Here is a 16136-nt window from a genome sequence, read left to right on the forward strand (position 1 = left end):
ATCAAATATTTAATAACTGCATTAAAAAATTACAGCTATTTACAAACAGCCGTGATATTATTTTTACATAGATTTAACTGTAGACCAAAGTGAGCATGAGTTTACTGCCTAGTAAGAAGTTGTACTTTTCCCTGCAATATATGTGGTGTAGTTTATCCTGAGCAGTGAGTACCGTCACTGCACAAAGTCGCTTCCCCTTTTAACTTCCCTCTCCTCTGCAGCATGCTATAAGCCCAAAATGTGATAATTTCATGCACACGGAGGAAGTACCAGAGCAACCTAGCTTCAAGCATATAAAAAACCGGCGCGAATCACATAGAAGCAAATAAACGAATACCTAATGGCCACAGTTCCTACTCTCGTAAATCCCTCCTCTTTGGTCCCCAAACCACCTAATAGACGCACCAACATTTGCTTTACCAGACCCATCTTCATTTTCCCTACATCTTTGGCTAATTCATCGCTTTCTTCTTCTCGGTTCCAACAACGTTATTTCAGCATCAACACGGTTATCACTGCTTCCCTGAAGGTTTGTTTGTTTTGCTCATCACGTGTTTGATGATATGCGTATTCAGGTTGGTTTGAGCACTTTTTATGTTGCTTTTGTCCTTTTAGGAAAATTTGGGCAGTTTGAGAAAGAGGGCGACTGATTTTATGAGCTTGAACTACTGGGTTGTAAGGGACTACTATCGTCTAGTGGAGTCAGTTAATGCCATTGAGCCGCAGATTCAGATTCTCTCTGATGAGCAGGTTTGTGGGGTTTAATTGGTTTGTATCAAGTTGGAGTGTTAAGGATACAAATGGGCGTTCTTTGGTTGTTTTGGATAATTATTTTCTTGTTTTGTTGCTTTAGTTGAGTGCTAAAACTGTGGAGTTCAGAAGAAGATTAAGACAAGGAGAGACTCTAGCGGATATTCAAGCTGGTTTGCAGCTAACAACTGTTCTATTTTGGTCCGAGTCTTCTAAACGTTAAATTATATAGAATATCACATGAGAGTTACCACTTCTTCCTTTTTTCTTTGCCACTTACTTTTCAGAGGCCTTCGCTGTTGTTCGTGAAGCTGCAAGAAGGAAACTTGGAATGCGCCATTTTGATGTGCAGGTGTCTATCACAATTTATTACATGTGCATGCATTGACGTTGCATACATGTCTATATTATCCTTAAACTCAAGTATACATGGAGTTATTTTACAGAGCATATTATATTTACTTGAATTGGGTCATCATGTTTGTTTATGCTTCAAATTGTTAGATTATTGGTGGTGCGGTGCTCCATGATGGATCCATTGCTGAGATGAAAACAGGGGAGGGAAAAACATTGGTTTCAACATTGGCTGCATATCTAAATGCACTGACCAGTGAGGGTGTCCATGGTATGTTTTCTATCCTTAACTTCCAATTCCAATATCCTATTTCTTTCAAGAAAATTGGCTAGATATAACTAGCGATCTTGCATATATAATAGTAGTTATGAACTAGTGCAGATATGATTGAGATTTCGTTTGATTAAATGCTAAACTGCAATCAAATAAGTGGAAAAATTGTTTATCCTGACGTTTAGAATGTTTCTTTTTCTAATTTTTCTTCCTCTTAGGCTTCTCAAGTTTCCTAGTATGCTCATTATGGTATTTGTTTACTATGAGAGAGGAGCTGACTATGTCCACTGAATGTCATCTTAGGCTTCTTTCATGTTTACATTATTGCATAAAAATCATTCATGTGGAAGTTAGTTGAAGCATTTTGGTAGCTCTAAACTGCAATATAATGATGTGTGCACTTGAGTTGTCCTCATATTACAAAGTTGCATAAAGATTCAGAACAGTAAACTTTCTTTGTGCAGTTATGGAGTGAGACAAGTTTAAATTGATAACCTTTTTGGAAAATAACTGTTATGATTCCATAAATTGGACTTAAGTTCCCTGAAAAGGATAGAATGATTTTGGTTCCTCCTGAAGGGAAGGGGTTTGTACCAGGAAATTTGGAATTTGCTGCCCTGTATTTGGTTTTTGCTTTTATTAGGATGATATTGATTGCAAGGGTGACACCTCACTAATTTGGTCTTGAAGGATTACCTGTGGAAGCCAAATCATGATATGTAAATGTCTTTCTTCTGGAATGACTAGACATCTTAAATGACTGTTGCCAAATTTTTACATAGGGTTATGTAATTTGCTTCATGTTAGTTAGATTTGAAGGTGATGCTTTCTTTGGCAGTGGTGACTGTGAATGATTACCTAGCTCACCGTGATGCTGAGTGGATGGGCCGTGTTCATCGCTTTTTAGGTCTTTCAGTTGGTCTTATTCAGGTATAAATTCATGGGTATACATGAACTTGTATCCTAAAACTGTTCGCAAAATTTTTAGACTGCAAGTTATTACAACTTTAAGCTATTTGCTGCTTGGATGTGCAGAAAGGCATGACAGCTAAAGAGAGGCGTTCCAATTACCGATGTGATATAACTTACACAAATAATTCAGTAAGTACATATACTTTATGGCTATACCTCAATACATGTCACCCATATGTCATTTTTTTTTTCTTTCATTAATGGTGATTTTTTGAATTTTTTCTTGACATTTCTTCATTGAGCTGAATATTGACTAATGATTCATCTAAATTTTCTCTTCTTTCTGATGGTATTTGATACTGAATGCCCTCAGGAGCTTGGTTTTGATTATTTACGAGATAACCTTGCTGGAAACAGTGAACAACTTGTGATGAGATGGTATATTTCAACATGTCAATAAAAGTTGTCCCCTGTTTTGTCTCTTTTTTCATTTATTTATTATTATTCTTTCTTAATAAATAGGCCAAAGCCATTTCACTTTGCAATAGTAGATGAAGTTGATTCAGTTCTCATTGATGAAGGGAGGAACCCATTGTTGATAAGTGGTGAGGTAATGTGAACTTTGAGCTTTAATAAATGGTAACTATAACAAATAAGTCTTAAATCACCTGTGACAATAGCAGCAGTTAATATCAACGAGAGGAAATCTCTGCTATGATGTAAGTTTGTTACTAATATGATAGTGCAATTCTCTTCCTGGTTACTAGGCTAATAAAGATGCTGCAAGATACCCGGTGGCTGCAAAAGTGGCTGAACTGCTTGTTCGAGGCCTTGTGAGTCTAACCTGCTTCCTTTCTGATGTAGTTTGTATAAAGTTGTATCAGTTTTTATTTTTCTTTTCTTTTTTTAAAATTAACTGTCAATTTTTGTTAAATTAATGCTTTACACATTAATCTTGTAACAGCATTACAATGTACAGCTGAAAGATAATTCAGTGGAGTTGACTGAGGAAGGAATAGCTCTTGCTGAAATGGCCCTTGAAACAAATGATCTGTGGGATGAGAATGATCCCTGGGCAAGGTGAACTATTTCTTGTGCAGTTGCACTAGGCAGTGTGTTATCTATTTTTATCATTGATAGGAAGTTAAGATTGTTATATCCCATATGTTCTCTTCAAAAGTATCAGTCCCTATTTGAGTTGTTTTCTCAATTTTACAAATCCATACTTCCGCTCTTCATTTTGAGCTATGTCAAGCTGCTTTATTGTTTATCTCATTTTCTTAAGTCTAGTGAATGTGTATATAATCCAGGTGACAATATAATTTGTGCTCTTACCTTGGAAATGATATCCCAGGTCAATGCTACTTATTTTCCACTATCAACTTACTGTCATTGAAATATTGCAGATTTGTTATGAATGCTTTGAAAGCTAAAGAGTTCTATAGACGAGATGTTCAATACATAGTTAGAAATGGAAAGGCTCTCATAATAAATGAGGTATTTCAATGCTAAGCGACAGCTTCTATTTTGTGTTGTTTCTATGTGCTGGGGCTAGTTGTTTCAAGTGTTTTTGTGAGTGCAAGTTGGTAAATTATACAATTATATGCAGCTGACAGGAAGAGTTGAAGAGAAAAGAAGATGGTCTGACGGAATTCATCAGGCTGTAGAGGCTAAAGAAGGTCTGAAGATTCAGGTATAACTTGATGACTGAATAATGTTTCCTGAAGTTTATTTTGCAATAATTCACTGAATACTAGTGCTGTTTATACAATTTAAAATTGTAGATTTTTGTTCACTAGGCTGATTCAGTTGTTGTGGCACAAATTACATACCAATCGTTGTTTAAGCTCTACCCGAAGTTGTCTGGCATGACTGGGACTGCAAAAACTGAAGTAAAGATGACCATTTGAGTTTTACTTTTTATTTACTATTTTTCATACTTTATGTTGGGCTAATTATTTTTGATAATATGTGGCTGTAGGAAAAGGAGTTTCTGAAAATGTTCCAAATGCCAGTTATTGAAGTGCCCACAAATTTACCAAATATCCGTAAAGATTTGCCCATACAAGCTTTTGCGGTAGGCCATTTACAAGTTCTTTTTAATTGATACATAAACTATTCCAAATTTTTATTTCATTTTGGTGAATATATAGACTGCTCGGGGAAAATTTGAGCATGTACGACAAGAAATAGAGTACATGTTTAGACAGGGTCGTCCTGTTTTAGTTGGGACCACCAGGTAAACCTCCGGTAATTTCATCTTTTATTTATTTATTTTTATTTTGGTTATAGGCTTTGAATCCAAGGTCTCTAGGCCCCATATTTCTTGTTGCTTCCACCGTCATTTTGCTATGTTATTGTTGGCAATTGTTTGTAATCATATTATAATCTTATTTGAAATTCTTTGTCCAAGGATAGTGTGAGACTAATTCCATTATGGTGCTATGTTATTATTAATATAAGAGATATAAAAACTATCATTGGGTTTTGAGCCTTAATGTTAAGCTCTTAGGTTTCTTAGTATGGTTTGGGAACCTATTTCTCAAAAATTGCTTTTATTGTCTAAAAAAACCCCTTCTTTGACCTAGTGTTCTAGACTTCTAGTCTTGCCAAGACATTCTGGACTTTTGAGTGAAGGTGTGTTTGTGTCAACGCAGTCAAGCGCAGACACACAGACAACTAAGTGTTGATTTACTCTGCTTCACTTTAAATAAATCTTATCTATTGATGATGTAAGCTCAAGCACTCAAGAATGCCTAAAGAAAGGAAGTTTCACTTGATAAAATTGAGAGAAAATGTAGAAAACTGAATGATAAAGCCAACATTGTCTCTGTCCCCCTCCCGCACCCCTTAAAAAAAAGCCTCCAGCTATTTTCTTCATGTGAGAATTGTCCAAAAAGAGCCTAGCCTCTTGAGAATAACAGCCATTAAGTAATAGTCGGTAATGACCATTGCGCCAAATTTTAAAGTGTCCTTATTTTAAGGATGTAATGGTAACATTATGCTAAAATACTTGTAGCAAACAATGCTTTCAACTACAAGTTTGCACTTTCAGTTGAACGGGTCCTTTAGTTATTACTTATTGACAAAATGGACTAGGTTTAATTCCGCTCCAAAAGGCAACTTGTGGGAGGATTGCCCAAGTTCTATATATATATATATATATATATATATATGAAGTATTTTGCTAATACCCAGTTGATATTGGACTTAAGATCTGCAGGTGGCGTAATATCAAGACTGGTGTTGGTTCTAGTACCATATTAATAAAATGGACTTAGCCTAACTCCACTACAAATGCACCTTTTGGAGAATGGAAGCTGGAGAGAAGGATTGTTCAAGTCACATATGAATCACTTTTGCTCAATACTTAGCCAATGTGTCTTAACATTAACTGTTTAATTTTTGAGAGTTGATAAATTACTAATGTTTTTGATCCTTGGTATACAAAGTCAATCTGAATGTTCTATAGAATACATGTATTACAAATAAAGAGATGAATTACTAACCTACAATTTTTTTAAAATGTGACCTTTGGTTCTGCAAATTAAGTGAATAGATGGAAGATAGGTCCATACTCCTTAACCATGAGATCATGTTGGTAAAATGAGCCTAATGGCCTGAAGCATAATTGCAGCAGTAGAAGGCAAGATGGAGTTATATGAAAGCATGGCTCTCTGAGTCCCATTCCAAATCTGTAGTTTCCTTTTAGAAGGAACTTTCTTTTGCAAATAAAAGATTTTCTTTTATCATGTAATCTTGGATATTATATCATTTTATGTTACCAGTTCTCTGGTTTTTCTAAGTTATTTTTTATCTATTTTTTACATATCCTTATTTTTACAAGATAGATTCTGTATGAATTATGATATGTTTTCACTTTCATAATACTTGCTAATGTAGGACCATCTTTACGTTACTAATTTCAAGTAACTGTTAAACAAGCATGATATGACATCCTTTCCATCTTCTTGCAGTGTTGAGAATTCTGAATATTTATCAGATCTGCTTAAGCAGTGGCAAATCCCTCACAATGTCCTGAATGCACGACCTAAGGTTGACAAAATTTACCAACAATGTTACAGTTGGTGTGCATTTTTCTGTGTTAGCTATTCACATAAATCACTGGTATTTACCAGTTATTTATTTATTTATTATTCAATTTTCTCATCAGTATGCTGCAAGGGAAGCTGACATTATTGCCCAAGCAGGGCGAAAATATGCCATTACCATTTCTACAAATATGGCTGGAAGAGGCACTGACATAATTCTGGGAGGAAACCCAAAAGTATGTGTGCTTGATAGATCTGTTTTTGCTCAATGTTCTTTAGTTAAAATATATCCTGGCCCCTTTCTTTTAGTAGGCTTGTGAGACTTGGATGATGAACTTTGTTACTTACTGTGTCATTATGTGTCTTTGATTGGGTTTGATATGGGGGAGGAAGTGACTGCTTTATTATCTCTGAACTGATAGATGCTTGCCAAAGAAATTGTAGATGACAGCTTGCTTTCTTTTTTAACACGAGAAGCTCCTGATGTTGACATTGATGACGAAAAAATTTCACAAAAGGTGATTGGTTGCGCTATAGCACAGTAAGTCAATCTTTTCAAAATTTAATTGATCTCTTGTTCTGTAGGTAATGGCAAAGATAAAGATTGGATCAACATCATTAGCTCTGCTAGCAAAGACTGCACTAATGGGTTTGCAACTCTTCTTGAAAGCTTTTTAACCACTTCGTTTTAGATAGTACTTGTTCATCTTGAGATGTATACTGAGTCTGATAACTTCATCTTTTGAATGTGAACTCCCAGCTAAATATGTTGGTAAAAGTGAGGGTAAAAGCTGGACATTGCAGGATGCAAATTCAATAATCTCAGAATCTGTGGAAATGAGCCAGTTGATGGATGTTAAAGAGCTGGAGAAACTTGCAAATGAGGAGTCTGAATTGTACCCTCTTGGCCCTACTATTGCACTCACTTATCTATCAGTTTTGAAGGATTGTGAAGTGCATTGCTTGAATGAGGGTTCTGAAGTCAAAAGGCTTGGGGGGCTCCATGTCATTGGGACATCCTTACATGAGTCCCGTAGAATAGATAACCAGGTGAGTCTTCAAGTAAAACAGTTGCATGGAAGTGAGCACTAAATACAAATTTAAGGCATTATCCTATTAGCATATTGGAGGCACCTTTCTGGCTTCTAGTTCTAGGAGAATGTCGTTTGAAATGAGGCCAATAATCCATGATATGTACTTCCATAGTAGCCATGTTGACTTTTCTGTATGTCTTAATGCTGCGTATATTTTTTAAAATTTTCTGTTCCTTCGGCATGAATCAACAATTCATCTTTTTCAGAAAAACTGAAAACATAGTGTCTATTTTGCTTGCATTTGGTGGCCTTACTAATATTATTTGTCAATAAAATTGACCTCAACAATCTAGAAAGAACTTCTTTGTTATGGATAATATATCTGTTCATTTCTATTCTATTCCTTCCATTTCAAAGCATGATTCTAAGTACAAGGAACTCTTTTTCCGCTAAAAAACAGCTCCGAGGAAGAGCAGGAAGGCAGGGGGATCCTGGATCTACACGATTTATGGTGAGGTAGTATATTCTGTACTGTTATGTTATCTTTTATTCTTACTATTTTTTAATGTTGCACTATTGGTTGCAAATTAATTTTTCTTGATTAATCCAATGCTGGAATAATACCTTTGTAACATGAATTATAAGTACTTTGGTAATTAAAGTGTAGCACAGGCCCACAGGGAAACCATCCGACTGATTCAGGTTTTATTGTGTAAAAGTTTTTCTTGACATGGTTTCATTAAGTTAGAATGAAAAATACTTGCAAGGTGAAAACAATGAATATTATATAAACCTTTATCCAACCTCTACTACAGAAGTGCTTGTGCCTTACTTTATTGGCTCATATCCCTCATGGTGTTCCTCCCCATCATGGTTCTTTCAGTGGAATGGAACTAGCGAACTAGAATTCTTGGGTATTTAGAAGCCCATCTTGCTTTCTTTCTTCTTCTTCCTTTTTTCCCCCTCTCTTCTATCCAGTGATGCTTTATTAAAGTGAAAATATAACGGAAGCCGTTTTGATGAATAATGTAACAAAGTGAAACTGGAATTAGGCATGTTAAATCACAAGCCTCTTGTTTGGTGCTCATCATGTATTGGGAAAACAAGTGGATTATGGGTTTCAAAGCTGGTTTTACTGCCATTGGTTTAGATAAAGATATCACCAAGAGGAAAGTTGGCTCCAATCATTAGTTGGTTGGCCGAAAGGTGTGTCAAAAGAAACCTAACACATAATAATCAGTTCTCTAACTCTTATGCTCTTTGGTGAATTATTTACTCTCTTTCAAGTAAAATATACTTCATCCGTCCCATGGTCCATCTTTTCATTTTTCATTCGTCCCAAAATTATTTTCCACTTTCCTTTTTTAGACTATAGCAACATATAAATTGACTATTATAACCTTTTTAATTTTGTTTTATTTCCAAGAAACGTCCCAAAATATTTTTCAATATTTAATAAAATTTAATGTATTTAAAATGGGTATAATTGGAAAGTTAATAAAAGAAATTATATTTTTTAATGTGTGAAAAAGTAAAGTGGACAAAAATTATGGGATGGAGGGAGTATTAAAATGTTTTCCAAACAAGATTACATGGCGTGTTCAGTTGTTCACATTCAATTTTATTAACATTTATCTTTGTCATGGTGTCTTTTTGGATGTTAAAATAGATGACGCTTGTAAATGTGAAACAGTTTACAGGATGAAATGTTTCAAAAGTTCAACTTCGATACTGAGTGGGCAGTGAAACTTATATCAAGGATTACTAATGATGAGGATGTACCAATTGAAGGTGATGCAATTGTAAAACAGGTGATTGACTGGTTGTTTGGCTCATATGTGTAGCCATCCGTTGATTTTTCTTTTTCAATGATTTGTTTTTCATCTTCATGTCTTATTTCTGTTGAACATTTATCATTAACTTGAGCTTTCATAACTTGTAGCTTTTAGCGCTGCAAATAAATGCGGAGAAGTACTTCTTTGGCATAAGAAAAAGCCTGGTTGAGTTTGATGAAGTATTAGAGGTATGCATATGTGAGAATAATTTGTATTTTCCTTTGATTTTCTGCTTTTATTGCGGGCACAATCACTTGAATAATTGATATTGATTGCACTTGTTTTTTATTAGCTGCCTTCCTAATAAGTAATAACTCATATTTCAACTTCATTTTTTCTTTTTTATTTTACATGATATTTTCCTGCTCTCTTCTTGGCAAACTGTTTTATATGTTATTGTACGCTACATGCTCTTTTCAACTATTTATATGAAATTGTGAATATGAAAATGCAAACTTTTTTGAATTTTTTTTAATCCTTGAAGCACAAATAGTTGATTTATCTGAATGTGTCAATTGCAAACTAAGAAGAATCATACTTTAAAATGAAAACATTGCATATTGAAATAACTTACACAGCTCTCTATTATTAGAGCTGATCAAAATATTTGTTCCTTGTATCAGGTACAAAGGAAACATGTTTATGACCTTAGACAGTTGATTTTAACAGGTGACAATGAAAGTTGTTCCCAACACATATCACAGTGAGACATCCCTTTTTCTTTGTTTTCTTTCTCACAGTCCATTTAGCTATTTATTCTGGCCTATTTGCATATTTGATTGCAATCATGTTGCTTGTTTTTGCATTTGCATATTGCAATGCATGCATGCGGTTCCCTTGTTCATGAAATTCTACTTTTTCTTTTTCCCCTAAAAAGCACTTTCAAGAAATTTGAGTTTTGCTTGAAAGAAAATGATATAAAAACACAATAAGAAAGCCTACCTGATAAATGTATGAGTTCTGTTTCACATGAGAAAATAGAAAGGCAATTATACTAAGGAATTAATTTTTCAACAAATTTTAATTTTGGAATTGTTTATTAGCATTTGGCATTGAAAGAAAGCTGCCTTTTTAGGTACATAAAGCAGTAGAAATGATATAAAAAAAAAATAGCTGATAAATGTATGACTTCTGTTTCACATGAGAAAATAAAAGGGAAATTATGGTAAGCAATCAATTTTTTCAGAAAATTTTAGTTTTGGAATTGTTTGTTAGCATTTAACATTGAAAGAAAGCTGCCTTTTAGGTACATGCAAGCAGTAGTGGATGACATCGTCTTTGGCAATGCTGATCCCCTGAAGGTAGATCATGCCTTGAACAACTTTGTATGCCTATGATCACAATTTTATATTACTTATTGCTTTGGTTCTCACTGATAGCATCCAAGGAGCTGGAGTTTGGATAAACTCTTGAGAGAGTTCATCTCTATTGGGGGGAAGCTGTTGGATGGTTAGCTCATTTGAGATACTTACTTGGTTCTGTGATATAGTGTGTTGGTTATTTTACCTCTGTGTGTGTGTGTGTGATAAATATTTAATTATGGCCTCCTTTTTGGAAGATGACTTGCACTTAAATGGAAACTTTCTCAGCCTCATTTGCAGGAACCACTGCAGAGGACTTGCTGAAGTCTCTTCTACAACTGCATGAATCAAGCTCTGTAGATATTAATGATTTTTACCTCCCAGACTTGCCAAAGCCTCCCAATGTTTTTAGAGGAATCCGCAGGAAATGCCATTCACTAAAACGTTGGCTTGTCATATGCTCTGATGAATTGACTAAGTGGGTGCAATCCAAATGGTCTATGCAACTTCAGCATTCCATTGCTTTATGTTCCATATCAGTAATCTGAGTTTTATGATCCTCTTACTTGTCTAATGTAGAAATGGTGGATACCGGACAACTATTAATCTTCTTCGCAAGTACCTTGGAGATCTTCTAATTGCTTCATATTGGAATGTTGTACAAGAGTCCGGTTATGATGATTCATATATCAAAGAAATTGAGGTGAGCTTCTCATTTGAGGCTTTGAGCTCTTCAATCATTTGATTGACTGTTTCTGGATACATATGCCATTGCCACAGTTTAAACACAAGCCCGTTATTGAAAATTGGAAAATGAAATTTCTGAATTTTCAAGAAGTTTTTAAAATATTGTCTGGGATAATGATAGTCATAAAAACAATATGAAAACAGTTTCTGTCCCCATTTTCGGTGGAAAAAAAAATCTATGGGGAAAAATGAATAGAAACATGGCCCAGAATAGCCTTTTAAATCCAATTAAAAATGGGCACCTAGAAAGTCTTTCTTATTGACTAATCACTTGGGACCCATCAGAGTTGCATATAGGGCACAGAATTACTTTTGTATATATCACATTCCTGCATTATCTGACCTTTTGGAGAATCATTGGTTAAAACCCATTTAGAGAAGAGATGTCAAATTATCCAACAATATAATGCTTAACAGGTGTTTAATTCAGTTAAGGAGTTTGGAATCACGAGAAAAGGGGATACTTGGGATTATTTACTCGGTTTGTAGGATCTTCAGAAGCTCTTTTTGCTCCCTTGGAATTGCTAGTTTTCTTAATCTTTTTTTTTCCCACCTATTGAATACAGAAGGCAGTTCTTCTGAAGACTCTAGACTGTTTCTGGAGGGATCATCTTATAAATATGAACAGGCTCAGTTCAGCGGTATTTAGTATGACTTTGTTGATTTGATTCTCTTTAGTTTTCAGATGGGCATAAATTCACACGGATTGTATGGCAGGTAAATGTAAGAAGTTTTGGGCACAGGAATCCTCTTGAAGAATACAAAATTGATGGGTGTAGATTTTTCATTTCAATGTTGAGTGCAACACGGAGACTAACTGTTGAAACCCTCTTACACTATTGGTCATCCCCTACAGAGTCCCATGAACTCTTTGTATCATAGATGCAGTTTAGTCATCACGTGGAAGGTTTGTATCATTCTCCTCTGATAGATTTCTACTACTCTTGAGAACCAAATGATTTATAACATTGTCTATGCTTTTGAGGAGTATGGGTGAAGATGTAGGACTAAATATTACAATATGGAAGAGAGGATGGAGAAAAGTGGTTTATTCATTTTGGTTATTGGTTTTTTTTTCTGTTTTTTGTTTTTTTGGAGGGGGGCGGGGTGGGTGGGGAATAGAATAGGAGCGGGAAAAAAAAAAGATTATTTGTAGGAATCAAAATTCTAGTTGATGCAGCATAAAATAGGTGCTGCTATGAAAGAGAAAATAAGAGAGCCCCAAGAAAACTAAGGTAAAAATCCCTGATTGTGAAGTCCCCTAATCAATGATATAACCAAAGACAAGGCCTCCGGATTTGACTGACTAAATGACACAAATCTTATGGTTGTTATGAAATCTGAACCTCACATAATAAAGATCTGAATTGCCAAGATAAAACATAATTTCCTGGCAACATTATTTTCCCCTAGTTGAAGAAAATCAGTCAATTTTGAAATGCTATGTTTTCAAGGACTTTATTTCTTGATAAGAAATTTTGCACATTGAATGAGAAGGTCGAACTTGGTATCACTATGTCTATACTTGATATGGTTATAGTGTTGGAATAATGATTAGCAATTGTATTTATTAAATTAATTGAAGGTGGGGTATATACTTTATGTAATGAAGCTTAATGCCTCCTTGGGATTGGACAATCACTAAATTGAAAATTGGAATCAATCCTTTAGTAGGCCTTAATGATCATTGGAAGCATGACAGATGGGCTTTTGTAAACAACAGGTTTTGTTTAGGATTGTAATTAGGAGATTAAAAGGTTTGCTTGAAATTACCTTTTTTTTTTTAAAAAAAAAAAAAGAAGAAAAACTCCTTTTGGATGAAACCAGTTTGAAGAATTTTTACTGTTTTGAAATTTTTATATTAAAATATTAAAATAAAATTAAAAACATTAAAATTTTGACAATTTATATTTTTTTCTCAATAACAATTAATAATAAACAAGTCTAGAAAATTCTGTGTGAAGTGGCTAGACTAGAAGCTTATAGGATAAATTAATTAATATAGTTAATTTTGTATTTTTGTCTGCAACTTCAACGCTTATTGTTGTTGACGTTTCTAAAATTCAATTTAGAGTATTTGGCATAAGCGCAATTGAGTTATTTTCCATGGCTCTTGTCCTGATGTATTTTGAGTTGTCAACCTTGGTACAGGTATGTGGAGTGAATTTAAGGAAGCATGCAAGAAGCAGCCAAGCGATAGTGATAAGTGGATACCACCTCCTGCCGACATGTTTAAGCTTTAGCTCAGATGCTGCATGCTCCAAAGAGGGATTTTCTAGGATTGGGTGTTGTTGTTCCGAGGGCTGCTGCAAAATCAATTTCCTGCACATGGGATTCTAATACTGCCGAAGCTATGGCTATGAAGCATGGTTTTGAGTTGGCTAATGCTGCTGGTTTTACTCCTTTTTGGTACAAAGTGATAGTCTGGCGTTAATCTAATGCTCTTACAGATCGACCTGCACAATCTCAGACTTCCAGGATCTTTTATGTGGAGGATATTTTTGGATCCGGAAAACTCTCTTTTCTTTCAATAGTTTTGTGAATGTTAATAGCAATGCATTAGCAAAAGTGAGCCAGCATCTTAGATGGAAGATATTCTTTTGTGTTGCATCTTTGCAAGTGCTTCGTAATGCTATTCAATTATTTACTCCAAAAAAAATCAATAGATAAGATACCATTTTGAATACCATTAATAAATATAATTTATATATATTATATTTTTTTTGGTCAAAATAGAAATTGGAATAATAATATCGTCAAAAAGACGGTAAGAAGGATTTAAGAAGCATTAGCGTCAGCATGGTTGCGTCAGCATCACCCAAAGATTCCTTCCTGATAGCTTGGTTGTGGACTTCGTGTCAGCATCACAGTCAAATAGATTGGTTTCTTTTAAATATTTAGGGCTTTTGGCATTTTTAAATTAAAAATAAAAAAAAATTCTTAAAAATTTTTTTATTGAATTGGGGTGAAAAGTGATTTTATCTCACTTTATTTACACTCAATTAATTTAAATTATAAATTTAATTTTTATTCAATTAATTATTATATTTTATTAATTTAATTTATTTAATTATATATTAAATTTATAAAATATAATTATAAAAATTATATTTATATTAGTATTAATATTAATTAATTTAAGTTATTTATAATATAATATAATATTATATTTATTAATTTATTTTATTAATTTATATAATTTAATTAATTATATAAATATAATTATAAAAATTATATTAATGTTATTATAAATATTAATTATTTTAATTTATTTACAATAAAACATTATATCTTTTATATTTATCATTTTATTTTATTATTTTTATTATAATTAATTTATAAATATTTAATATAAATATTTATGATTTATAAAAATTATAAAAAATTAAAATTTATTTTATTTCATATTTTTTCTTTATTCTCTCGTATTCCTCTTAAAATACTCTATAAATATTAATTTTTAATATTTTTATAACCTCTAATATTTGAAAGTAAAAATATAAATGTAACTATCGATTATATAAAACTCGACATCCTTAAAATAGGATGATACATTCATATAGCACACTCGACATTCTTAAAATAGAATGATACATTCATATAGCACTGGCGGATATTTGATTATTTTTAGTATTATTTTTTTATAAAATTTTTAATTTTAATATTTGTATATATATTGACTTAATTTTATTATATCTCACTGCTCTAAATATTTACATGTATTTTTTTTATAATTTTTATATTGATAAATATGATTAATAAAATAAATTATATATATTTTTAATATTAATTAATACATTCATAAAATAAATTATATTAATACATTTATATATATCTTAGCATTAATTAAATTATATAAATTAATAAAATAAAATGATAAATATAATATTATATTACAAATAATTTAAATTAATTAATAAATATAATAATTAATTAAATTTATAATTGCCGCAGTCATGCATCATTTTTTTTTTACCTAAAAGCGCAATAGCCCTCTATGCATTTTTAAAGTGCGGTAAAGTACGTTTGCGAAAAAACAAAAAGCCCACATATGGGTTGAACGATGATTTTTGCATTCTTTGTCCCATGCAGAAATTCTCTATATTCTTTCTTATTCTATCGATTTTGAAAAGGCTCTTTCTGAATTTTTTTTAAAAAAAAAAAAAAAAATTCAAAAGCAATTCTGGACTCTTCAAAACAATAAGCCACTACATAAGGTCAATGTGCTGAACCGCTAGCTACGCCACTAAAGCCGAGTATGGCGAAGACAAGGACATGCTTTCTCGTAAAACATTCAGCAAATCTAATGATGTCCACTTGCCTCTAAAGCTCACCAAAACTTAAATGGATGTGATTTATTTAAGGGAAAATTACGTTGTAGTCCCTGAAATTTAACGTAATTAACACTTATGTCCCTCTATTTTGGCGACCCAACACTTAAATCCCTCATTTTCTTTTCTGTCCGAATTCGTAGCCCTTCCGTCCAAAATAGCCGTTTGGGACACGTAAATTGACAAAATTAACCTCCTTCTTCTTCTGGAATTTCACATTGAAAAAAGGATATTTTTGAAAAAAATTATCACATCTCACTTTTGACTCTTTGACCAAACGGTTTAAATGGGCGGAAAGACTACGAATTTGGACGGAAGAGAAAGTGAGGGATTTAAGTGTTGGATCGCCAAAATAGAGGGACAGAAATGCTAATTACGTTAAATCTCAGGAACTAAAAAGTAATTTTCCATTAATTAGGGGTCATAGATCATGATTTATTTTTTATGGTAATAAACTATCCAATAAATGATATTACAATTTAGAATTCAGTACAATTAGATTCAAATTTGAGATTTCTCAATACCAAAAATAATACATCTATCCTA

General features: G+C 33.0%; 1 protein-coding gene across 3 annotated transcripts; it reads left to right on the forward strand.

Annotated features, from left to right (window-relative positions):
• Positions 1–146: 146 nt before the first annotated feature.
• LOC110608542 (protein translocase subunit SECA2, chloroplastic) lies at positions 147–13869 on the forward strand. Of its 3 annotated transcripts, XM_043954276.1 has the most exons (32): positions 150–529; positions 616–750; positions 854–923; positions 1038–1102; positions 1255–1375; positions 2217–2308; positions 2414–2479; positions 2664–2728; positions 2813–2900; positions 3058–3123; positions 3255–3370; positions 3697–3787; positions 3900–3983; positions 4090–4182; positions 4272–4367; positions 4444–4529; positions 6268–6346; positions 6465–6578; positions 6765–6860; positions 6928–6991; positions 7103–7392; positions 7837–7892; positions 9070–9187; positions 9319–9399; positions 9835–9914; positions 10458–10512; positions 10591–10660; positions 10801–10990; positions 11092–11215; positions 11826–11900; positions 11977–12166; positions 13411–13869. In XM_043954276.1, the coding sequence occupies exons 1-31, from the start codon at positions 341–343 to the stop codon at positions 12139–12141; spliced, it is 3180 nt and encodes a 1059-aa protein (XP_043810211.1). In that variant the 5' UTR covers positions 150–340; the 3' UTR covers positions 12142–12166; positions 13411–13869. The 3 variants fall into 3 exon arrangements, with proteins under 3 accessions (XP_021603484.2, XP_043810211.1, XP_043810212.1); XM_043954277.1 differs by lacking the exon at positions 150–529 and having other exon boundaries at positions 615–750; positions 854–951; XM_021747792.2 differs by lacking the exons at positions 10591–10660; positions 11092–11215; positions 11826–11900; positions 11977–12166; positions 13411–13869 and having other exon boundaries at positions 147–529; positions 10801–10979.
• Positions 13870–16136: the final 2267 nt, after the last annotated feature.

Source organism: Manihot esculenta, chromosome 2, assembly GCF_001659605.2.
Source record: "Manihot esculenta cultivar AM560-2 chromosome 2, M.esculenta_v8, whole genome shotgun sequence".
NCBI classification, from domain to species: Eukaryota; Viridiplantae; Streptophyta; class Magnoliopsida; order Malpighiales; family Euphorbiaceae; genus Manihot; species Manihot esculenta.

Bases quoted from the DNA above. Each gene is read 5' to 3' on its own strand.
- LOC110608542 (XM_043954276.1), top strand. From the start codon at position 341: ATGGCCACAGTTCCTACTCTCGTAAATCCCTCCTCTTTGGTCCCCAAA. The intron at 4,368-4,443 runs GTAGGCCATTTA...GTGAATATATAG, and splicing joins TGCCCATACAAGCTTTTGCG to ACTGCTCGGGGAAAATTTGA. The intron at 7,893-9,069 runs GTAGTATATTCT...AATGTGAAACAG, and splicing joins TCTACACGATTTATGGTGAG to TTTACAGGATGAAATGTTTC.